Source organism: Aquarana catesbeiana, linkage group LG08, assembly GCF_042186555.1.
Source record: "Aquarana catesbeiana isolate 2022-GZ linkage group LG08, ASM4218655v1, whole genome shotgun sequence".
Classification (NCBI taxonomy): Eukaryota; Metazoa; Chordata; class Amphibia; order Anura; family Ranidae; genus Aquarana; species Aquarana catesbeiana.
Window position 1 is genome coordinate 154,293,636 of NC_133331.1, and position 25,402 is coordinate 154,319,037.

Here is a 25,402-nt window from a genome sequence, read left to right on the forward strand (position 1 = left end):
TTTTGTGAATGTATGCACTGAAGACCAAGTTGCGGCCTTACAGATCTGAGCCATGGAGGCCTGGTGACGCACTGCCCAAGAAGCACTAACCGCCCTGGTAGAGTGTGCCTTAACTTGAAAAGGGGGAATCCTGCCCCTTAAATTATAAGTTTGAATTATAACTTGCCGAATCCACTTAGCGACAGTGGATTTCGACGCTGCCTGTCCTTTCTTAGGACCCTCTGGCAGAATAAATAAGACATCAGTCTAAAGAATCTGAGCAGTTGTCTTTGAATAGATTTTCACTGCTCTCACCACATCAAGACAATTTAGTGACTTCTCTTCCCTGGAACATGGTTTTGGAAAAAACAATGGCAGGACAATATCGTGGTTCAGGTGAAAACCTGAAACCACTTTAGGTAAAAAGTCTGGACGAGGGCGTAACACCACTCTGTCCTCATGAATAATCAAATATGGCTCTTTACAAGAAATAGCAGCCAATTCCGAAACCCACCTTGCTGAGGATATAGCAACCAAAAATACAAACTTCCTTGTCAGAAGGACTAAGGGAATATGCTGTATCGGTTCAAATGGCTGTTTTTGTAACACTGACAAAACTAAGTTCAAGTCCCAAGGGCTCAAAGGTGATTTAACTGGCGGATTAATCCCCATCACCCCTTGCATAAAACCCTGGACTAAAGAATGCGTAGCAAGCGGTCTTTGAAAAAAGATCGATAAGGCTGAGACTTGGCCCTTAATAGTACTCAAGGCCAATTTCATCTCTACGCCTAATTGTAGAAAGGCAAGAATTCTGCCTATGATATATCTCTGAGGGTGTCAACCCTTGGATTCACACCAGGAAACATAAGCCCTCCAGACCCTATAATATATAGTTCTGGAAACTGGTTTCCTTCCATTAATCAAAGTAGAGATAACTGACCCGGAAAGCCCACGTTTCTTCAGAATTTAAATTTAGCGTTCGTAAAGTAGGATGGGATATCGGTCCCTGTGAGAGCAGGTCTGGCCTTAGTGGAAGGGACCATGGATCCTCCACTGCCATCTTTACGATTTCTGCATACCATGACCTTCTGGGCCATGCTGGTGCTGCCAGAATTACCGGTTTTCTTTCCAGCTTGATCCTGCAAAGAAGTCGAGGCAGCATAGATCAGCGAGAACTGATCCCACGGTATCACCAACGCATTTGTTCTGCATGCGATTGGATCCTTTGTTCTGGACACAAAGTTGACCAATTTTATGTTCAACTGGACGCTAGAAGATCTACGTCCGGAGTCTTCCATCTTTGACAAACAGCCCGAAAATATGTCGGGGTGAAGAAACCATTCCCCTGGGAATAATCTGCTGGCGGCACAAGTAGTCCGCCTGTCAATTCTCTATTCCCAGAATGAAGACTGCCAATAGGCACGGAATATATCTTTCTGTCTGCCCAAGTTAGAATATGGTTCACCTCTCTTTGCGCTGAGAGTCTCTTGGTGCCCCCTTGGTGATTGATATAGGCCACAGCCATGGCATTGATGGATTGGATCCTGACAGGACAATCCCTTAACCTGAAAGTCCAGGCTTTCAGAGCCAGTGTTAATTTCGATGACTAAAACATTTTAGTCGACTAAAATACGACTAAAACTAAAACAATTGAGATGACTAAAATACGACTAAAATGGCATTTTAGTCAAAAGACTAAGACTAAAACTAAATTGAAATTTGACTTCAAAATTAACACTTGCCTTTAGTGCATGTTCATTCCTCAATACCTTAAATAATAACATATGAGATTTTTCACTCCAGCAGTATATAGTGAGTTTGGAAATTGTAGAGAAATGTTAACTAATGAATTACAATTTAATTACACCCATTCGATTTCAGACAACTAAAAATGAGTTTTAGTCGACTAAAATGTACTGGAGATTTAGTCGACTAAATACAACTAAAACTGAAACAATTGCAGAAGACTAAAATGGGACTAAAACTAAAATACCATTTTAGTCCTAAGACTAAAACTAAATCGAAATTTGCTGCCAAAATTAACACTGTTCAGAGCCAGACGCACTGCCTGAATCTCTAGGATATTGATGGGCAAGGCTCTTTCGGTTCTTGAACACTGTCCTTGAACAGTTGTGTACTCTAGTACTGCTCCCCAACCTGAAAGGCTGGCGTCTGTCGCTACCACTTTCCAGATGACTGGTCTGAAGGATTTTCCTTTTAGCAGATTCTTTAGTAACCACCGGTTGAGGATTTGGGACACCCTTGGGGACAGCCGCATTGGCAAGTCCAAAGCTTGAATCGTTTTGTTCCAAGCAAATAGAATACTGTTTTGAAACAGTTTCGAATGGAACTGGGCATAGGGAACTGCTTACAATAAAGGCCACCATCTTTCCTAACAACCTCATGCAAAGGCGAATGGAGGCATCTCCTTGATCTGACCCTCCGCACCAACTCTCTTATGGAGTTGTTTTTTGCCTGGGCAAAAACACCTTTTTCTGGGCTGTATTTATGATCAGACCCAAATACTCCAGCTTTTTTAGCGGTTTTAAGGGAGACTTCTGTAGGTTGAGAACGCAACCCAGACTTTTCCAGGTAACTGGTTGTAATGCGTACACTTTACTCTAAACACCGATTGGTCTATTAGCAATAGATCGTCCAGGTATGCCAAGACTGTTTATGCCCTGTGCCCTTACCCTGGCTAGAGGTGGGACTAGCATTTGTGAACACTCTGGGTGCTGTAGCTGGCCCGAAGGGTAAGGCTACAAACTGAAATGCTGTTGTTCTACTTCGAACCGCAGAAATCTTTGGTGAGCGGGAAATATATGGACATGCAGATATGCATCCCTGATGCCGATAGATGCCAGAAGTTTTCCTCCTTGTAGGATAAAAACTACTGACCTGATCAGCTCCATAGAAAGGAGCAGATCTTCAGGAACTGATTTAAATTCTTTTATATCTAGAATGGATTTGTTGAATTTTTGCGTGGATCTGTACATGTACAGGAAACGCATGAAAAAAGGCAGTGAAGATTTTAAGGAACCTAAGAAGAAACAGAACTGTCAGCTGACTCTACTAGAGGTAGCTTTAAAGAGACACGAACTATCTCTGTAAGTTGGTACCAGCAATCTCTCAGATTGTGAGGCTGAAAAAGGTTCAACTCCAGTTGTTTCTTCCACAGAGGTGTAATCGGTTTGCCTTTCTTCCTGATCACCTGAGGGTAACCCCTCATCCTCTACCCACTGTTCCCTTGATAAGGGGTCTAAGGTGGGGGAGTGGGATCTAACACGCTTCCTATCCTTTTGGATAGTGGATGCAATTAAAGTCACTAATTTTCCTTCTAGGCCCTACAGGGTAGAGGAAAAAACGCATTTTCAATCATGTATACAGGGGCTGAATGTTTTCTGTACCTGGGCCTGACCCTGAGGCTTTCATCTAGAGTCTGACGGTGGAGGCCGTCGCCTCTGCCTAGAGGCAGATGCCCCTGGCACAGGGGAAGGCCCAAATAGTCTCTCCCCATGAAAAAGGAAACTAGTCAGAAGCTTTTTGCAAGGTGCTTCAGCTGACCAACTTTTTAACCACAGGGTCCTACGCATGTGTTTTAGCACAAGCGCAAGGGGGACGCTTGGTGAATAGAGTCTTTCATGGCGTCTATGGCAAAACATAGCACCTTTGGTAGTTCGGCTAACTCACGGGCCTGTTGTGCAGGGACCTCCTTAAGGGCCTCTTTGAACTGGTCCTTTAGGGACTGACAGATGCCTATTGCAGCGGCTACAGGCTGAGAAACGGCACCTGCCGAGGAAAAAGAGGATTTTAACAGAAATTCCAACTTTTTATCTGTTGGACCCTTAAGCATTTGTGCATTGTATACTGGACAAGTTAAATTTTTATTGATGCTGGAAATCGCAGTGTCTATTGCTGGTACTGTCCATCTTTTGTGAATTTCTCCTCCATGAATAGAGAACGGAGAAACTCTTTGGATGGGGAAAAATGCTTATCCAGATGATCCTATTCAGCATAAATAAGCTTTTCTAGTAATGCATGGACCAGAAATGCATGAAAAGGCTGTAAAGGTTTTAAGGAACCCAAGGAAGAGACTGAACTTTCAGCTGACTCTGTTACGGGTAGAATGAAAGGGGAACGAACCATCTCCGTAAGAGTTTGTACCATCAATCTCTCAGATTGCGAGGTTGCATAAGGTTCTTCAACTGTTGTTTCCTCCGCAGAGGAAAAAACGGCTTATTGTTCTACGTGATCGCCTGAGGGTAATACCTCATCCTGTACCCACTGTTTCCTTGGTAAAAGGTTTGAGGTGGGGAAGGGGGGTCTAGCACGCTGCCTATCCCCTTGGATGGAGGATGCGATTAAAGCCGCTAATCTTGCTTCTAAGCCCTGCAGGGCAGAAGAAAATGCATCTTCAGTCACATATACAGGGGCTGAAGTGTGAGAAGCAGTTGCACCACTAATAGGTTCCAATGACTCACCCTGGCTTGCCATATCTGGGATCTCCGGAAAGGATAACAGTGTGGAGGCATGACTGGAGTTCCCAGTACCTAGGGGTGGCATTTTTGACACTCTTGTGGTAGCTCTGGAAGCCACAATGCTAAGCACAAAAGCAGAGGCACTTTAAGACAAATATACAATTTGCTGAGCAATAGTCTAGCAATAATGTTACCATACAGATCAATTTCTGATACTGAATAACAATTGTATTTCCTGTTTACATGACCCAGCGCTCCTGTGTGATAGCCTCTTCACTTCAGCTGCTCTTGATAGAGACTTTCTGTCATAAGAGCATCAGCTTTATATGAGAGACTTCAGGTGTGAGCCTGATTACTTCCCAGTATGTGCGCCGTGTGCTCCACGTGGACACTGAGTCCTGCATACGGCGCCGCCTGTCTTAGACCACGCCCCCTTTCAGTGACCTGCCCTCCTCCTTTGAAATTAACTTTAGCCCACGTGTGTGGCACGCATTCGGGACTGTAATGCAGACCCGAAGGAGGAGGCTGCCGCCGCCATCTGGCGCTCCTGGCAGTTTCACTGTATGGGCGCAACAAGCTTTAACCTCCCTGGCGGTATGATTATTTCGGATTTTAGGTGCTGAAAGCGGTACAATTATTTTGCATGGAAATTTGGCGTTTTATATTGTAGGTCTGTAAATCTTAACAATAACACACTTAAATCTGTCCAAACCAGAGTCTAGTAGATATCCCGGGTATGATAAAGTTTGAAACACAAAAACATAAATTATAATATAATAAATAAAAATAAATAATTAAAAAAAATTAAAAAAAATAGTAATAAAATAAATTTCCCCACAAAACTCAATTCTGCAAGTGTTCTAATTTACTATCGCTGTTTTCTAGCTGGTCTAAAGCCACTTTTGACGTAAAGGGACACTTTTTGATTGCTATGGACAATCTCCAGTTTCCAGGCAGAAAGAACAGTGTATATCATGTAAAACTGCATGCAGGGCATGGGCCAGAGCACTGGGGACAAAAGGGATGTGAAATCATTTCATACAGTACTGTAATCTGTAAGATTACAGTACTGTATGTGTTATGATTTTGACATTTTTTTGAATTTGCCGCCAGGCTCCGCCCCCGTGCGTCGCGCCGCTCGCAGGGAACGGAGCCTGGCACGGAGAGGCTTCGGAGGAGGACGGAGCCCTCGGACACTGCGGGGGACATCGCAGGATCCCGGGGACAAGGTAAGTAACGCTGCCCCAGGATCCTGCAATGCGATCCCGAGTGTGGCTCAGGGTTACCGCTAATGGTACTGAAATTTAACCCCGAGCCACACTCGGGAAAACCGCCAGGGAGGCTACACAGGCAAGTAAAACATGATAAAATGTTATTAAACTGGCTGCTGCTAAACCGCCCAAACCAGAACCAAGCTCCACTTGATGAATAAAAAAAATAAAAAAAGCCACGCCGCCCCGCACCCCTCAAAGGGGGGATATATATATATATATATATATATATATATATATATATATATATATATATATATATATATATATATAATTATTTTTATTAATTTTATTTTTCTTATATATATTTAGCAGTTGAAACGTATATTCTCAATAAGTGTAAATCAGTTTAGCGCTGACACATTGCCAAATACTTAAAATATGCAATACTACCCAAATGATGTAGTACAGCTTTTACATTGCTGTACCCCCCATCCCCTTAGGTTCCCCAATGGGGGTGGAGAGGAACATTTTGTTCAGTTCAAACCCCTACGTGCAACTGGGACCACACGAGCTGTTGTAGCTGAACAGAGCTGCTGAGAAACAACGTAATAAGGTATCTTTACTCCTTCTAGAGGAGATTTTAAGGCATTGCAATGTTTAATATATGGAAGAAAATGCATAGGTGCACTTTTTACAGTTCCTAAGCTTCTTCCCTTACCCTCATCCTCGCTGCAGGATACTGCTGAAACAGACAAATCCAAACTCCACCCATCACAACGGGCAACGTTAGTAAACCTTCAAAGACCGGGTCCCTTTTAATAGGGGTTCCACTCCTTTGGACCTGTATAGCACCCCTCAGGACAACTTTAGGTAATGTAGCAAAACCAAAAAAAGTCCTGGGTCCAGCCCTCAAAGAGCAGCGTTACAGACAAAACCTTGCTCTTCTATGCGAGGCCCGGGTACCATCCTGTGGCCTCAGTGGCTTGGATGGATCCGGCTGTGGAGGTTATTTAAATCCAGCATGGATCCCTCCTGGAGCTCCTCAGAGCACATCTTCACTCGTGACCAATACCTTACACACTGGCGAAAAAACTGATGTGCTCCTGGAGGGAGGAGGGGTTATATAGGGACTGAACGTCCTTGATTGGGTATACCAGTGTCAACACCTGAAGGTGGCCCATAAACCATTAAGTAATTACTTAGGCTCTGTGTCCAATGATGTATGATAAAGAAAAGTTCTTTTGTACAAAGCCCACTAACATATAGCAACCAGTACACAACATTTATTGTTGGTCACTAGCAAATAGAAAGGTCATTGAGATAATATCTGTAGGAGTTTATGGATATAGAGATGTGTGTGACTTTTATGATTCACTCTGGTTACTCTGGACCTGCAGCTAAAGTAAAATTAAGTTATTTTTTCTTTTTGGTTTCCCCCAAAAGCAATTATTGACAATTTTTACTTACTGCTCTACACTCCAGTGCTTCCCCCTCAGTTCACCGCTACTCTTTGGCTGGAACAACACTCTAGTCACAAGTCACTATGACTTTTTTCCTGGACTTACAGTACGCCAGGACTGAGCAGCTCTCACACATCATTACATGACCGCTACTACTACCACTATGGGTTAGGGGGAGGCAGCTCTCTGGAGTTAAAGGTCCGCTTTAAAGAATGTAAACGCAATCATTTAAACATAGGCGCTTTAATATGTCAGTATAATTTCAAATATAATTTTCAGTCATTTTACATTGGTAGCCTTCACTAAAATGGTTATCCTGCCATGAAGGGCCTGGTTTTAGACACTCCTTATTATAAGCTGACAACACTCTCACCCTTTATTCCAGTTCCTTTCTGGTTGTCATCCTATAGCATAGGCTTCTGATGGAGACTAGACAGTTTCGACACCCAGTAGGTAGGCAGAGTCCACTGTTGTAACCATCATGAAACCCATCCTGATTAATTCCCTGAAGCCATTGCTGGTGTAGAAACATAGGGCTTCAGTAAGGCTGCAGGAGATCAGCAACACCTAGATGCACCTAAGGATGAAAAAGGTGAAAACAAGCATATTATCTGCTTGGTGCCAAAGTACGTATATATATACAGCCTGGGCAGCAAGCGGTTATACCAAGATCATGGCTGCACAAGTCTGTTTACATCCTCCTGTCCGTAGGCCGTTAGAACATCAGGACTGATCAAATACACACTATATTGTCAAAAGTATTGGGACACCTGCCTTTACACGCACCTGAACTTTAATGGTATCCCAGTCTTTGTCCGTCGGGTTCAATATTAAGTTGGCCCACCCTTTGCAGCTATAACAGCTTCAACTTTTCTGGGAGGCCGTCCACAAGGTTTAGGAGTGTGTCTATGGGAATGGTTGACCATTCTTTCAGAAGCGCATTTGTGAGGTCAGGCACTAATGTGGACGAGAAGGCCTGGCTCGCAGTCTCTGCTCTAATTCATCCCAAAGGTGTTCTTGAGGTCAGGACAGTCAAGTTCCTCCACCCCAAACTCGCTCATCCATGTCTTTATGGACCTTGCTTTGTGCACTGGTCCAAACCATTTGGTGGAGGGGGGAGTTCCATTTACGGGAACTCTTAAGGCATCAGCATGCCAAGTGGGCAGCACAGTGGTGTAGTGGTTAGCACTTTCACCTAGCAGCAAAAGGGTCGCTGGTTTGAATCCCAACCACGACACTACCTACCTGGAGTTTGCATGTTCTCCCTGTGTCTGCGTTGGTTTCTTCCGGTTTTCGCCCACACTCCAAAGACATGCTGGTAAGTTAATTAGCTCCTGTCTAAATTGGCTCTAGAAAAGGTATGTATGAGGTATTATTTACCTTCTCTTTCCTTATCACAGTTTTTCTCAATTCATTTGACACAGGCATAGCAGGAGAATGTAAAAGTATTGCATATAGGAACTAACTGAATCTGTTGCATGCATTTGACATAACAAGAAACCTGTTGCATGTCTTTTATAAATTTGGTGAAGAACTTTAATATGGCCATACAGCCAGAAAAGTATTGCACATACTGTTTTGGATCGTCACAAATCTATACTACATACAGTTAGGTCCATATATATTTGGACACAGGCACAATTTTCATACTTTTGGCTCTGTATGCCACCAGAATAAAATAAAAACAAAGCAATTCAAATGAATTTACAGTGCAGACTTTCAGCTTTAAGGCTACATTCACACTACAGCGTTTTGAATCTCGGGCGGATCTGCCTGTGATTTGACAGTGCTGATGTATGAATGACAAAACGCGGAACTTGCATTTGAGATGGCATTCATTTGAATGACTCCTCAAATCGCGGTGCAGATCTGCCGCGATTGTCACGTGATAAAACGTGCTGCAAACGCGACAACCCGCATTGCGGGATGCATGTTGCCCAAAAATAGTTCAGGAGCTACTTATGGGAGACATGCATCCCGCGATGCCGGTTGCCGTGATTGCAGCATGTTTCGCAGCAGACCTGCACCGCAATTTGAAGTGTCATTCAAATGAATGGCATCTCAAATGCGAGTTCCACGTTTTATCATTCACACTTCAGCGCTGTCAGATCGCGGGCAGATCCCACAATGGACATTACCAGAGACTGGGTTTCCTCCTTTCTGATGCTTTGCCAGGCTCTAACTGCAGCTGTCTTCAGTTGTTCTTTGTTTATGGGTCTTTCTGCCTTTAGTTTTGCCTCCAGCAAGTGAAATGCATGCTCAATTGAGGTGAGATCAGGTGACTGTCTTGGCCAGTGCAGAATATTCCACTTCTTTTCCTTCAAAAGCTCCTGGGTTGCTTTTGCAGTGTGTTTTGGATCATTGTCCATCTATACTGTGAAGCGCTGTCCAATCAACTTTGCTGAATCTGGGCTGACCGTATATCTCTAAACACTGCAGAATTCATCCGGCTACTTCTGTCTTCTGTCACATCATCAATAAACACCAATGACCCGGTGCCACTGGAAGCCATGCATGCCCATGCCATCACACTGCCTCCACCATGTTTTACAGATGACGTTGTGTGCTTTGGATCATGAGCTCTTCCAAGCCTTCTGTACACTTTTTTTTCCTGTCATTCTGGTACATCAATCTACATTAATCTTAGTTTCATCCGTCCGAAGAATGCTTTTCCAGAACTGGTCTGGCTTTTTTAGTTGTTTTTTGGCAAAGTCTAATCTGGCTTTTCTATTCTTCAGGCTTATAAATGGTTTACACCTTGTGATGAATCCTCTGTATTTGCTCTCGTAAAGTCTTCTCTTGATTGTAGACTTTGACAATGATACGCCCACCTCCTGGAGAGAGCCCTTCAGTTGACTGGATGTTGTGAATGGGTTTTCCTTTACCGTAGAGAGGATCCTGCGATCATCCACCACTGTTGTCTTCCGTGGACGTCCCGACCTTTTTATGTTGCTGCGCTCACCAGTGCATTCTTCTCTCCTCAGAATGTACCAAACTGTTGTTTTGGCCACTACTAATGTTGCTGCTATCTCTCTGATGGATTTGTTTTGTTGTTGCAACCTTACAATGGCCTGTTTCACTTGCGTGGACAGCTCCTTTGAATGCATGATGTAGGTTCACAGCAATAGACTCCAAATACCACACTTCGAATCAACTCCAGGCCTTTTACCTGCTTAATTGATGAAGAAATAACAAAGGAGTAGCCCACACCTGGCCATGAAACAGCTTTTGATTCAACTGTCCAATTACTTTTGGTCCCTTGAAAAAGGGGGAGTGGCTATACTTAAGAGCTATAATTGTAATTCCTAAACCCTTCCTCCGATTTGGATGTACATACCCTCATATTAAACTTGGGAGTGTGCACTTTCAGCCCATATCCATTATATAACTATACCTTGAATATGTATTGGTAAATACCTGGAAAAAAAAAACAAAATTGTGCCTGTGTCCAAATATATATGGACCTAACTGTATGCCAAAGTAAATTCAGTAGAAGTGAATATTTTAAAGCTGAATTCCAGCTCCAGTCAGGAGCTGTTTTACATTTGTGTTTCTGTCTAAACTTACATAGCTCTCCCACATATCACTGACCTACCTGGTTTTCTCTGCTACAATTCAGGAACATGTACAGGTATTGTCCCTTCTCCAGTAAGTCCTTTGTTACTATATGAGCACTGCAGCAGTCTGAGTTCTGCTGTACAGGGGACTGCAAGAGGCTGATATCAGGTCAAATTAAGAAACTTATACTGCTTGTAGTGTATTGTTCTAAAGTTCAGCTTTAACGTGTTACTAAACCCCCAACAGTAAAATCGGTCTGTATACCTGCTTCAGCCCCGAAAGATTTTACCACCTTCCTGACCAGAGCACTTTTTACAATTTGGCACTGCGTCATTTTAACTGACAATTGTGCGGTCGTTGGATGCTGTACCCAAACAACATTTTTCACACAAATAGAGCTTTCTTTTGGTGGTGTTTGACTACCTCTGCGGTTTTTATTTTTGTGCTATAAACAAAAAAAGAGCGACAGTTTTGAAAAAAAAAACAATATTTTTTACTTTTTGCTATAATAAATATCCCCAAACTTTTTTGAAAAAAACTAATTTCTTCATCAGTTTAGGCCAATATATATATTTCTACATATTTTTGGTAAAAGAAATCACAATAAGCGTATATTGGTTTGCGCAAAAGTTATAGCGCCTGCAAACTATGGGAAAGATTTATGGCATTTTTATTATTATCATTTTTTTTTACTAGTAATGGCGGTGATCTGCGATTTTTAGCGGTACTTCGACATTGCGACAGATAGATCGGAGACTTTTGACACTTTTTTGGGACCATTGGCATTTATACAGCGATCAGTGCTATAAAATTGCACTGGGGGGGCACTCTGCGCATGCTCAGCTTGGTGTATGTGATCAGCAGGGTCCTGGGTTTAGTAACACTTTAACACTGCACTGTTTCCATTACACATTTTGTATAGCATGGATATACTTAGATGTGCTTATCTTAGTCTCTTTAAGAATTATAATATTTATTTTGTTTTGCAGATTTCTTTTGTTAACATCATGTATCGAGGGAGTCAGACTGTGGGTACATGTGTGGAAAATCCCAGTGTAACTGCTGAGGATATTGGAGCACATCGTGGAATGACGGATGATATATTTGACCCTTCGTATCAAGAGCAGAAAGGTCCCAGACCTCCCATGAAAATAGTATGGAGAAATGTCATACTAATGACTTTACTACATGCCTCAGCAGTATATGGGATTTTTCTTATACCATCAGCAAAGCCTGCTACCTTGGTTTGGGGTAAGACATTACACACTTTATGTTCACTAATATCAGGTGTTATCATGTCAGAACACATGCTTGTTCGAGGTCAGAGACTCACTGGGGATGATTTACTAAAACAGGAAGCAAATCTGGTGCAGCTCTGCATAGAAATCAATCGACTTCCAGTTTTTTTTTTTTTTTTGTCAAAACTTAATTGAATGAGCTGAAGTTAGAAGCTGATTGGCTACCATACAGAGATTCACTCTCTGGTTCTAGTAAATCAACCCCACTGTGTAATAAAGCAAGGATAGTGATGACAGCGCCAGAACCTGAATCTTCAAATGATCAGCAGCAAAGGTGCTTAGATTGATTATTAAAACAAATGAACAAATCTTTCTTAGGGTCATACAATTTTTGTTCACTTAATCTTAGGTTTACCAAAACAATGTAATCTGAACCTACCTATATTATCCAATTCATTTGTATCCAGTCAGGCATGCCTTACACTACATAGTTGTTGGTGGATCTAAAAGCGATACCCATATTTAGCCACTGACCTTGGCAAATATTGAACATGCGTCCATGTAAGGGCACTGACGTCACCAGCATCCCGCCCCTTTCTTTATGTGTGCTATGGGATGGGGAATGACCTGGCCCACCGCTGACTTGAGTCAAAAAGAGTGCAGCTTAGAAGTTCAAACAGAGATGAGTTTGGTGGATGCCCAAGCTCATCTCTAATCTTCATGATTCATACATTATGCTTTAGTAGAAAATGTTTATCCGTTCAGGATAAGAGAACAGTGAGAGTGGCTGCACAAATATACTAGTTTTAGTTCAGTTTTTAAATTCTTCCATGTATTCCTTTTAGAGTCATTCTGACCCCATGAACCATGGGGTTGTTTATTGCAAAGAGCAAATCTAAAATGCAGCGTAAAGTAATACAACATAGCAACCATTCGGGTGCTATATTATTGATGTCAGGTGATGGAAAGATGAATGCTGATGGTTTGCTTTGCGTTATTTCACTTTTCTCATTTTCTTAGGGCTCATCCAAACCATGTCCGTTGAGCTGAATTGATCTATGTTAATAAACTCAGGCTCAACACAAGGACACATAGAAAACAACTGTGTATCACCTGAGGACAGTGACTTCACTGGGTATATGTAAGGCCCCTTTCACACGGGGTGGATCCGACCAATCTGCCTACTCAGCGGGGCATCTCCACTGATCCCCGCTGAGTAGGAGGATGATAGGTCCGCTCCGCTATGCAGAGCGGACAAGGACAGAGCCCGCTCTACTCTATGGGACGGTCGGATGAAAACATCCAATTGTCATCTGATCAGACCCACTGGACGGATGACGAACGTATCACCTAACGTCTGTTTTCAGCAAATTTAGTCGAATCGGGTGTTAGGCGGGTGGCAGCGGACACATATCCGCTGACATCTGCCTCCTCGTAGAGGACAATGGGTGGCCCGATCGGGTCTGCCTGAAAAATGCACAGGCGGACATGATCGGTCCGATCATGTGAAAGGGACCTCAGACCCCTTTCACACTGGGGCAGTGCGGGTGTTAGCGGTAAAGCGGAACTTTACTGCTGTTATAGCTGTGCCATTAAGCCACTAGCGGGGCGCTTTTAACCCCCGCTAGCAGCCGAGAAAAGGTTAATAGCGCCTGTGTTGCGGCTTTGCCCAAGTGCTTTTCTGGTGCTTCGGCAGCGCTGACCATTCATTTCAATGGGCAGGGGCGGTGTAGGAGTGGTGTATACCCAAAGATGCTGTTTGCAGGACTTTTTTCCCCGTCCTGCAAGCACACCACCCTAGTGTAAAAGCACTCAGACTTTCACATTGGGGTGGCTTGAGAGGCGCTTTTCAAGTACTTTACAGGCGCTATTTTTAGCGCAAAAACGTCTGAAAAGTGCCCCAGTGTGAAAGAGATCTAAGGGTTTGCAACCACTTTAACTGAACAAGCTGAAGATGATTGGTTACTATGCACAGCTGCTCCAGATTCTGTGTGCACCAGTTTTAGTAAATCCCCCCCCCCCATCTTTTCTAAGTGGATTAGACAATTGTATTTATTGACTGAGCACATTGTATGAAATTTATAATAAATTGCACATCTTTTATTTAGCAGAAAGAATTGGCACAGATTCATACATCTGCTAACTTTCCATGTGCAAGCACAGTTGCTGAACCAAATACATTATTAGCTGTTAGAATCTTTATTGACGGTTTATAAATTAGCAGGAAGGGTTGTTCCTCTCTTGGTAGTGCTTGGCATTGCACCGTAGAGATGAATGCAGGACATAACGCCATATAACTGTACACTGATTGTGTAAATGTTAAGTTGAATGCCAGCTTCAGTTAAAATACACATAAAATGGTATACCTGTCAAATGATTTCTGATTCTCTTCGGCTAATTGTGTGATCTATGCATCCCTGCCAGACAGCACAGACAGGTATGCAATCCCTTCCAACAGATTACATTGCAGGTAAACAAATCAGAATGGACAAGACCCACCCCAGCCTTTGACTTGACAATGAATGGCCAACAGACCTAAAAAAGTTAGGTTATCCTTGTGCCCCTCCCTTTCTGTAAAAGTGTTCACAGTGTTTATCTGACAGAGCCCTGATTGGCTAAGAGTACCGCCCCTCCCTCCCCAAATTTTAGCTCTACAGTTAAGGGTGGGAGAGGAGGCATTTGCACCATGTTACATGGCACACCCTAAATACTGATATAACATGGTGCAAAAGGTGGCAATGAAGCCTTCAAACTCTATATACATTTTCCCGTTTCTGCTCTGTTTGTCACAATTATGCCACGTACACACGATCGCACATTCCGACAACAAAATCCAAATTTTTTTCTGACGGATGTTGGCTCAAACTTGTCTTGTATACACACGGTCACACAAATGTTGTATCGAAATTCCGAACGTCAAGAACGCAGTGACGTACAACACGTACGACGAGCCGAGAAAAATTAAGTTCAATAGCCGGTGCGGCTCTTCTGTTGATTCCGAGCATGCGTCTACACACGATCGGAATTTCCAACAACGGATTTTGTTGTCGGAAAATTTGAGATCCAGATCTCAAATTTTGTTTGTCGGAAATTCAGACAATTCAGAAAAATGTCCGATGGAGCCTACACACGGTCCGAATTTCCGACAACAAGCTCCCATCGAACATTTCCCGTCGGAAAATCCGATCGTGTGTACGCGGCATTACTATGCATTTAATGGTGTTGATTAGGTGGTGAAGTAACAGCAGTAGGCGCAGCAGCAAAACAATGTCTATGCGTTAAGCATGGTGCCTTATTCATAGATCATGATAGGTTATGTATGTACAGACCTTACCTGCAGTTAGTTATTTGGTTTTAACGCAACAGGCTTCATTGCCAATAAGTTACTTGCCAGAATAATAGCTAAGCTAAGCAAACTGATTGGCTAAGCTCTACTGCCTCTGCAACCCCATGTGACACCACTGCAGTCTGAGCTGAAAAATGGGTACAATTAGCAATTCCTTTTTTTTTTACCATCACATTTTTAAGTTAATTACAATACTTATTCACCATGCTATATGCACATATGCCACTTTCTGGAAAATGTTAAAATTTTAGTGGTAGACTACACAGACACAATTTTGATAAAGTCATACTACATTTAACAATCATCCAGAAGGTCATAAAGTCACTCTTCATAAAGAACTAGCGCAGTGCATTTTCATGGGATCTCAATTGTTCAGGGCTTTATCCTGCTAATTCAATTATTCAGCCCTTCCTGAACAAATGTGAAAGCATTTCTGTGTAGTGGGAAAATGTATGAGCCTCCAGTCAGCAGGCAAACCATCTATTTCACTAATGGTACAAGCATTTGCCTCATTTAAAAACAAAAAAACAACTTTGCTCTGCTTGTTAATAAATGTGTTGGTTTAAAATTCTCGAACAAGCAGTGTGTACATTTTATAGCAATGTCTCTTGAGAATGCTTCATCTACAGGTATTCATTTATCACTAGCATATTGTTGCTCATATTATGAAAATCTATCATTTAATCTAAAGCAGATAATTGCACTGAGATCAGACAAGTTCTCATGGGAAAATATGTCTCAGGTTGTAAGTACTGTATATAATTGGTGCAGCAGTTTTGTAGCAATCACTGACACCACAAGAACGTCTTTTTTATTCCTGAGAAGGGCCATGTAACTGACCCAAGGGGCTTATTTGTAAAGAGTTGAAAGTTCACCCAAATATCATCATACAGTTGCCAATGCATCATTTGCTGAGTTATAAATCACATTTGCTTTCTTTGTTTTAATGCTAAATGCTTTGACAGTACCAGGAAGTACCAAAGTCTTCTTTTTTTTTTTTTTAATCTAAATAGCGCTACATTCAAGTATGTGCAAGCATCACTTTATACCCATCAGCAGCTTTTTTTTTTTTTTTTTTTTGTTCTTTATTAAAGTGGCATTTGTTATTTTAATGGTTTCTCTTAGTTATGTTTAGGGGTTTGGATTTTAGGATAGTTGATGATGAAGTAGACTTTGGTTAGGGTGAAGGGATAGGGCGTAACCTGTAGGGTGGAGATTAAAATATAGGGATAAGATCAAGGCTTGAGGTTTCATTTTTGAGGTTAGACTAGGAGATAAGGGCTTCTTTTAGGAGTTAGGTTAAAGGTTTGGGCAGCAGGTTTAGGTGTCCATTTATGAAGCAATGAAACATTTTCACTGCTCCATTCTCCGACATTCACATAGGAGTTTGTTTTCCTCTGGATGTCAGTTTATGAAGCGGTGTAGATCGCTTGTCCTTTGGAGGAGTGAAGCGATCTACAAATGCTTTGAATAGTGGAGAATGGCCCCTGATACTGGAATCTCGTGATACTTTACAAGATTACAGTACCAGAAATTCATTGAAACACAGAGATGTCCATTTATTAAGCAGTGATAAATTATCACTGCTCAGTACGTAGACATTCTCAGAGGTGACCGCCCACCTAGTTAACAAAACATCTGTCCCCCTACACTTTATATACATATATACACACACACATTATATATATCTATAGATAGATAGATATCTATATATATATAGATAGATATATATATATATCTATCTGTATATATATATATATATAGATAGATATATATATATGTATATATCTATCTATATATATATATATATGACATGGCAGGGGGACATGGTAGTGGCTTGGGGGGTCTGAAGTAGGATGTCAAAAATCTTCCTCCTTCCCCCCGGGATTCTCTCTTCTCTCCCCGATTCTCCACCTCTGAGCTGGTGAATCGGGGAGTGTGAATTCTCAGAGATCGCCAGTGAAGTGCTGAGATCGCAGCTTCATAAACTGGGCGTTTCTGTGTCAGTCAATCACAGATTATCAGTGTGTGGAGATGATCGGCGGAGATGAGAGATTCTTCCCGATCATTTCTGTTTCATAAACTGTTAATGGACTGTGATCAGCGGTGACCCTTGGGATCACCACTGATGACAGTTTCTCAAACAGACACCTAAGAGCCCTTGCACACTGGGGCGGCGTCGGCGGTAAAACGCCGCTATTAATAGCTAATAGGTTTTACCCCCCGCTAGCGGCCGAGAAAGGGTTAAAAACCACCGCAAAGAGCCTCTGCAGAGGCGCATTGCCGGCGGTATAGCCACGCCGTCCCATTGATTTCAATGGGCAGGAGCGGTATACACACCGCTCCTTCACCGCTCCGAAGATGCTGCTAGCAGGACTTTTATTACCGTCCTGCCAGCGCATCGCTCCAGTGTGCAAGCCCTCGGGGCTTTCACACAGGAATACATGCAGCGGCACTTTCGGGGCGGTTTGCAGGCGCTATTATTAGCGCAATAGCGCCTGCAAACCGCCCCAGTGTGCAAGGGCTCTAAGCGTTTGATACACTTATCATGTTAGTGTGAGTAAGGACAGCTTAAAGCGGAGTTCTAGGCTAAATTGAAACTAGGTCTTAATCAATTAAGCACCCCATCCCCCCTTGTTTTTGTATATTCTTTTTTTTTTTTTTTTTTTGCTGTTTTGTAGGTCTTCTGTCCTACCCCGCCACAGCGATGTACGTCGTCAACTCACAACGCAACTCACGCATGCACAGTAGGAAACTGGCTGTGAAGCCTGAAAGCCTTACTGGCAGTTTCTCTTATGCCGTGTACACACGGCCGGACTTTTCGACCAAACTTGTCCGACGGAACAAATTCGACTGTGTGTGGGCTTCATCGGACCTGCAGCAGACCTTTTCTGTCGAAAATGTGACGGACTTTAGATTTAGAACATGTTTCAAATATTTCCGACGGACTCGAGTCTGGTCGAAAAATCCGTTCGTCTATGCTAGTCCGACGGACGAAAACCGATGCTAGGGCAGCTATTTTTCCTTATGCTAGTCTGGTCGTATGTCATGACGGTCAAATCCGTCGGACTTTGGTGTGATTGTGTGTAGACAAGTCCAATTCGACAGAAGTCCCTCAAAGTCCGGCGTGATTCAGTCTGTCGAAAGTCCGTTCGTGTGTACACAGCATTGATTGCAATGCCGGTGCCTGCACCCATGCCGATGGATGAATCGGCTTTGGGGGGGGACGACATTGCGGGATTCCTGCAAAGGTAAGTGTCCTTATATTAAATGTCTGCAGCTACAGTATTTGTAGCTGCTGACTTTTAAGGCCTTATGCCCACAGATGTTTTTACAGCCACTTTTAGGAGCATTTTTCACAGCTTAAAAACACCTCTCCATGTTAGCCTATAGCCTCATGCCCACCAAGGCGTTTAGGAGCTGTAAGTGGCATAGGCTTTTTTAAGCTCCAAAAAAAACCCAGGACCAGCGTGTTCTGAGGCTCCAACGCTAGAGCTGTAAAAACGCCAGATGCCGGTAAAAGGTGTTAAACGCGATTTAACGAGGCTTAACGCTGTATACACAGCATTAAGCCTCATCTAGTGTTTCTCTGTCTCTATTCAAAATCAGTGATTCCCTATGGGAGCCCATTGTCAAGAAAGTGAAGGTCAGGAAAGGGGGGGTTGGATGGGCGAACACCCCCCCCCCCTCCTGGACCATACCAGGCCACATGCCCTCAACATAGGAGGGTTGACGCTTTGGGGTGCCCCCCACCCCAAAGCACCTTGTCCCCATGTTGATGAGGTAATGATTAAGCACAAGATGTATGTGAAACGCATCTACGTGACCACAGTTTGGTGTCTTTGGTGTTATTTTTGTGAAACAAAATAAAAGGCAATTGGCAAGTTCTGGATGTGCAGCCATTTCTTCTTTCCTGTCGTCGGGGCACTGGAAGGAAGTTCACCTCTCCCCCCTCCCTCCCTGCAATCTTCTGGGACATGTCACAGGTCCCAGAAGATTGCCCGGCCATTCATAGCGCGGCTCGCGCATGCGCAGTGCGCGCCCGGCTGTGAAGCCACAGCCGGGCGCCCACACTTGCAATGCCAGCGAGGAGTGGGAGACAAATGAGGCTTCAGGCGGCCGAATGGCTGGACCGTGGGACAGGTGAGTGTCTTTTTATTAAAAGTCAGCAGCTACACTTTTTGTAGCTGCTGACTTTTAAATGGGTGGAACTCCACTTTAATCGGAGTTCCACCCACTTTTGAGAGGTGGTCTTAAACGAAAGATCCCCTCTCCACCCCTCGTTTTTGGATATTCAAAATTTATTCTATTTTTTTTTCTTCTAACATACCTTTTTATGAAGTACATAGTGTACTTCTGTTCCATCTGGTCCGTGGCGCAGGATGTCATATCCTTTTTGTGCGGCGAGCCCCCCGCTGTCTTCTTGGACCTGTGTGTGTCCCAGAAGACAGCTGGACATTCACAAAGCGCCACACGACTCGCGCATGCGCAGAAGGAAATGGGCAGGGAAGCTGCAAGGCTCCACTGCTGGTTTCCCTTAGTTAGAATGGTGGCGGATGGACAGATCGGCCTCGGGGGGCCGACATCACAGGCTCCCTGGACAGGTAAGTGTCCTTATTAAAAGTCAGTAGCTACAGTGTATGTAGCTGCTGACTTTAAAAAAAAAAGAAAAAAAAATTGCGGGTAGAACACCGCTTTAACTGTGAGAAAAACATGGGATTATGGGTAATCCTTATACCCATAAACCTATGTTTTTTCCTTGTAGTTAAGAGGGCTGGGCTGGAAGGGAACATTTGTCTTTTAGACACAATCCCCCTTCTATGACACTGCAGTGAGAGGACAGCCTCCACTGCAGCATTTTTAATGGACAGCTTAGACCAATGGTGCTTTACCATTGGTCCAAGGCTCCAAGCTGTCCATTGATCTCAGTGCCTCTGACAAGAAGTGAGAGGCACTGTGAGCTCATCCTCTCAGTCTGCTGCAAACAGGGTGTGCCAGCTTGTATTTAAACTGGCCACGCTGTATGTAGCTTCTGACAGGCTGCACAAGGAGCCCCGTATCTCTGGAACCATGGGTGCTAGGAGCCCCAAATTTTGACCGGGGTGAGGTAGGACTTTGACTACTTTGCTGAACTACGACCCTCATAGCTGGATGTTTTTTTTGTTTTGTTTTGTTTTTTATGTTCATGACAGGTGAGGCTCTGACTGCACCTCCCTGCTCCCCGCCTCATCCCAAAACACTGCAATTACAAGCCAGTTACAATAAAATGAATGTGGTCAAGCAAAAACAAAGCAAGATATAGCTTTGTCAGAAGGACGTATGCATACTGGATGTTTAAGATTTACACAAATGATGTCTGTAGCAGTCCAGTTTGAGCTACCAGAAAGAGAAGGGCAGCGGCTCCTGGATTTTTAAAAAACCAATGAATCTAAAACAAATGCTGGAATAAGTTTTTATCTGTTTACCATGTTTTATCAAAGGCAGGTAATTTTTAACTACGTGTGACGAAAACCTTGAAATTTAGTACATATTTGGCACTACAGTGGCATACATATATAAAAGCTGAGTTTTCATAGAACCCAATAATTATATTGTCTTGACTTACTTCTCTCAATGACAAACTAACTAGCTGGAAACTAGATTTAGAATGTTGAGGATGTATTCACAGATCTAACTGATCATTGTCATTATTTCACAGCTCTATTGTGCTTTATGCTGAGTGCCCTTGGAGTTACTGCTGGTGCCCACCGCCTATGGAGTCACAGATCCTACAAAGCCAAGCTCCCCCTGAGGATACTTCTGGCAGTTTCAAATACAATGGCATTTCAGGTAAACATTTTATATTGTCACTGTACAGAAAATTGAAGGATGGAATATTTACTACAGCAGAATTAAAGTGAGACTTTGGGTTAAAATTAGTCCCCCCCCCTAAAATGAGATCTTATACTTAGACCTGTTCTGTGCAACACATTGGGAAGTCCTTTACCTCCTGTTGTGGAGTCCCCAGCTCTCACTGTCCGCCCTTTCTTCTTCCTTCTTTTTTCTTGGGTGCCCCAAAAGCAAGATTTGTACTATGGGGTCACGCTCCTGAGTCAGGCTGTGTGCATCCATAGACACACTCAGCTGGGCTCAGCCACATCCCCTGCTCCCTCCTCAGAGAATTTAACTGAGAGCAGCATTAGTCTATAGCTCCTGCTACTCTCAGTGTGTCTTGTGATCGATGGAGGTGTCAAGTGTGTGTTTAGGGAGGGGGGTGAGGGAAACGGGTAGTGGAAGGTTTTTTTACCCTAATGCAATGAACGTATTAAGGTAAAAATAAAAAAGACCTTTTGAATGTAGAACCACTTTAACAACTTTAATACTAGGCACTTTCAACCCCTTCCTGCCCAGGCCAATTTTCACCTTTCAGTGCTGTCACACTTTGAATGACAATTGCGCGGTCATGTACTGTTGTACCCAAACTAAATTTTTACCATTTTTTTGAGCAAATACCGAAAATTGAAGAAAAAAAAAAGTTTTTCTTAGTTTCTGTTATAAAATTTTGTAAATAAGTAATTTTTCTCCTTCACTGACGGGCACTGATTAGGCACTAAAATGCAGGACTGATGGGCACTTATTTGTCGGCACTGATGGGCACTAATAAGTGGCACTGATGGGCAGTCTTTATGGGCACTGATAGGCGGCACTGATGGGCACTGATAAGGAGGCACTGACAGGCCTCACTGATGGGTGCTGAAAGGCATCATTGATGGGCACTGGTGGGCACTGATTGGAATCATTGATGGGCTCCGGTGGGCATCACTGATGGGGCTGCACTGATAATCACTGCACTAATTATCAATGCAGACCCCCCCCCCCCCCTATCAGGTGAGCCACTTTTTGGCTCTTCTCTACTCACGCCCTGTCAGCGTGAATAGAGGAATGCCGATAACCGTCACTTCCTAGTTAAGCTGTGATTGGACACAGCTGATCACATGATAAAGAGCCTACGTCATAGGCTCTTTATCGTGATTGGACACACCACACTACCGATCGTCGCACACGTCATATGACGGCCAGTCAAAAGGGGAAAGCCACCGTCTGGCCGTCATTTTGCTATAGGACAGGTGAGATGTGGTTAAGATTTATAACATTTTGTAACATCTACAATATTTTGACTCCTGCGTAACCAGTGCTGCCATTCTCGAAAATATCATCATGGGAAAATTGTTTAATACTTTGAATGCATGTGGTCAGTCCATATAAACAATATACATAGTTACATAGTTAGTCTGGTTGAAAAAAGACAAAAGTCCATATAGTTCAACCAAAAAAATAAAAAAAAATCATACAATCCAATATACACAATCCTATACCCAACAAAGCATGATCCAATTTGCTCCAGCAGGGGAAAAAAATCCTTCCTGATCCCTCAAGAGGCACAGATATTCCCTGGATCAACTTTACCTATAAATATTAGTACCCAGTTATATTATGTACACCTAGGAAATAATACAGGCCTTTTTTTTTAAAGCAGTATACTGAGCTGCCCAGAACCAGCTCTTGAGGGAGTCCACATTTTCGCAGCTCTTACTGTGAAGAAACCTTTCCGTATTTGGAGATTACATTTTTTTCCCTCCAGATGTAGAGTGCCCTCTTGTCCTCTGTGATGACCTTAAAGTGAATAACTCAACACCAAGTTCACTATATGGACCCCTTATGTATTTATACATGTTGATCATATCCCCCCTTAATCTCCTCTTCTCAAAAGAGAATAAATTCAGTTCCTATAACCTTTCCTCATAGCTGAGCTCCTCCATGGCTTTAATCAGTTTGGTTGCTCTTCTCTGCACTCTCTCCAGTTTCCCGATATCCTTTTTGTGAACTGGTGCCCGAAACTGAATTGAATATTCCAGATGAAGTCTTACTAATGATTTGTACAGATTTGTACCTGTAACTTATTTGTGAATATGTCCATAGCAGACCTTGATTTTCCAGCAGTTTTAAAACTAAACTCTTTTGTCGGGTATTTAGTCCAAACTTAGAAAAATATAAAAATATAAGGAACAAGGCATATACAGTGTGTATATATATATATATATATATATATTTTTTTTTATATTTTTTTTTTTTCACAAAAATACATTAACAATTCTGTAAGGGTTGGCTACAATACTAAATTATTTCCAATAAAAAGGTTAAATTGTGACCCTTGTTCTGTCATTTAGCAAAATGAATGTCAAGAACACAGGCAGTCTACAAAACTGCTAAAAATAATAAAACAATTATCAATAGAGAACAAAGAAAGCATTGAAATTTTTGCATATTTATTTTCAAAGGTACTGTTTCCAGCTAACTGTTTTGCTACTGGAGGTTTAAAAACCTTTAGATCAGTTTAGCTTAGCTGCACCTATCGTAGAGATGAATATCATCCCATGTAAAAGAGTGGCAAAATGCACTATATGCACAGGAGGTTTTCTTCTCTCTCTCCCCATAAAGAAAAGAACATCAAAACGCACTGCAGTATATAAAACATTCAACTAAAAACATCCCACTTTTTAAGAGCAAAAGTAAACAGGGGCCCTAAGTGTTGTAATCTTTCTGTCTTAACTCTGAAAATGGCAAACGCTAATGCCGCGTACACACGGTCGGAATTCCCGACAGAAAAAATTTGATGGGAGCTTTTAGTCGGACATTCCGACCGTGTGTATGCCCCATCGGACTTTTTCTGTCAGCATTTCCGATGGAGTTAAATATAGAACATGTTCTAAATCTTTCCGATGGAAATGCCGACGGAGGTTATCCTGTTGGCAAGTCTGACCGTGTGTACGCGGCATTAGAAAATGTTTTACTTTGTGGTAATATTCAAAAGATGTAATATTAACTCTTTAAAAACACTGCATCTAGTTTAAGGAGAAGTAGGGCCAAAACTTTTTTGGCTGTACTTCTCTTATGGATCACTGCACTCCTTCAGCCAACAGCAGGCTAGAGTCCGCTGTCGACTGACCTCATAGAGCCGGTCCAGGCTCTGAAAAGGTTGTGACCATATGGTCCGGATCCGCCCAGGAGCCTGGACTGACAGCTGGCTCAGCCTCTCAGTGATCCGTTCAGAGCCTGAGCCAGCCCCTTCAGCCCCCTCCTCAGCTCAGCGCTCCAGTGAGCGCTGGAGGGGCAGAGCAGAGGGCCAGAGACTGACAGTCCCGGCTCTCTGCTCCGAGTAGTGTTTGATTTCTTAGGCCTCACTGCAAATCCGGCGGGGGACATGCAGTGTCAGATCGCTGCATCAGCCACCTAGGTGAGTATATATGTTTAGTCCAAACTTCTCTTTGTGTGTAATTAGGTACTGTAGTAATGTGTGCTTTATTAAGTTATTAAAATAACATACTTTAGAAAGATTCTGGTAAGTACAGCTTTTTTTTTTTTTTTTTTTTTTACTTTGTTTTAGAATGACATATATGAATGGGCACGAGACCACCGGGCACATCACAAATACTCTGAAACAAATGCAGACCCTCATAATGCAATGAGAGGCTTCTTCTTTGCACATATTGGTTGGCTTCTAATGCGAAAACACCCAGATGTAATAGAAAAGGGCAAAAAGCTTGATTTAAGCGACCTCAATGCAGACAAAGTGGTGATGTTTCAGAGAAGGTGAGTTTTCTAAGATGCGACTCCAATGTTGACGATATGTATTGCAGTGTATATATGCAGTGGCAGAGTCTGTAGACAACTGATGTCCATTATAATCGGTGCTAGTAAATTTAATGTTCTGAAGCATTAGTAAAGATGCAAACATTATTAATTATACAGCAAACTATTTCATTGTTCTTTCTTAATCAATCCCAACTATCATAGAAATAAATGAAGCAGAACACAGCTATGGTCTATAAATGGCCTTGTGCTAACATCATCAGCACTATCAGCCTTTTTTACAGTGTATGCGGAAAGTATTCACTTTTTCCACATTTTGTTATGTACAGCCTTATTCTAACATTGATTAAATTAATTATTTTTCTCAAAATTTTTCTCAATATTCTACAAACAATACTCCATAATGACAGCATGAAAGTAGTTTGTTTGAAATCTTTGCAAATTTATTAAAAAAAAAAAACACATGTACATAAGTATTCATAGCCTTTGCTCAGTACTT

At 42.6% G+C, this 25,402-nt stretch overlaps 1 protein-coding gene across 2 annotated transcripts in view; it reads left to right on the forward strand.

Annotated features, from left to right (window-relative positions):
- LOC141106129 (acyl-CoA desaturase-like) overlaps nucleotides 1-25,402 on the forward strand; it is an 83,807-nt gene that overhangs the window by 35,724 nt on the left and 22,681 nt on the right. For both annotated transcript variants that reach the window (XM_073596579.1, XM_073596578.1), the window contains exons 2-4: nucleotides 11,679-11,940; nucleotides 20,972-21,102; nucleotides 24,698-24,903. In XM_073596579.1, coding sequence (XP_073452680.1) covers nucleotides 11,697-11,940; nucleotides 20,972-21,102; nucleotides 24,698-24,903 — 581 coding nt within the window. In that variant the 5' untranslated portion in view covers nucleotides 11,679-11,696. The remainder of the gene's footprint in view (nucleotides 1-11,678; nucleotides 11,941-20,971; nucleotides 21,103-24,697; nucleotides 24,904-25,402) is intronic.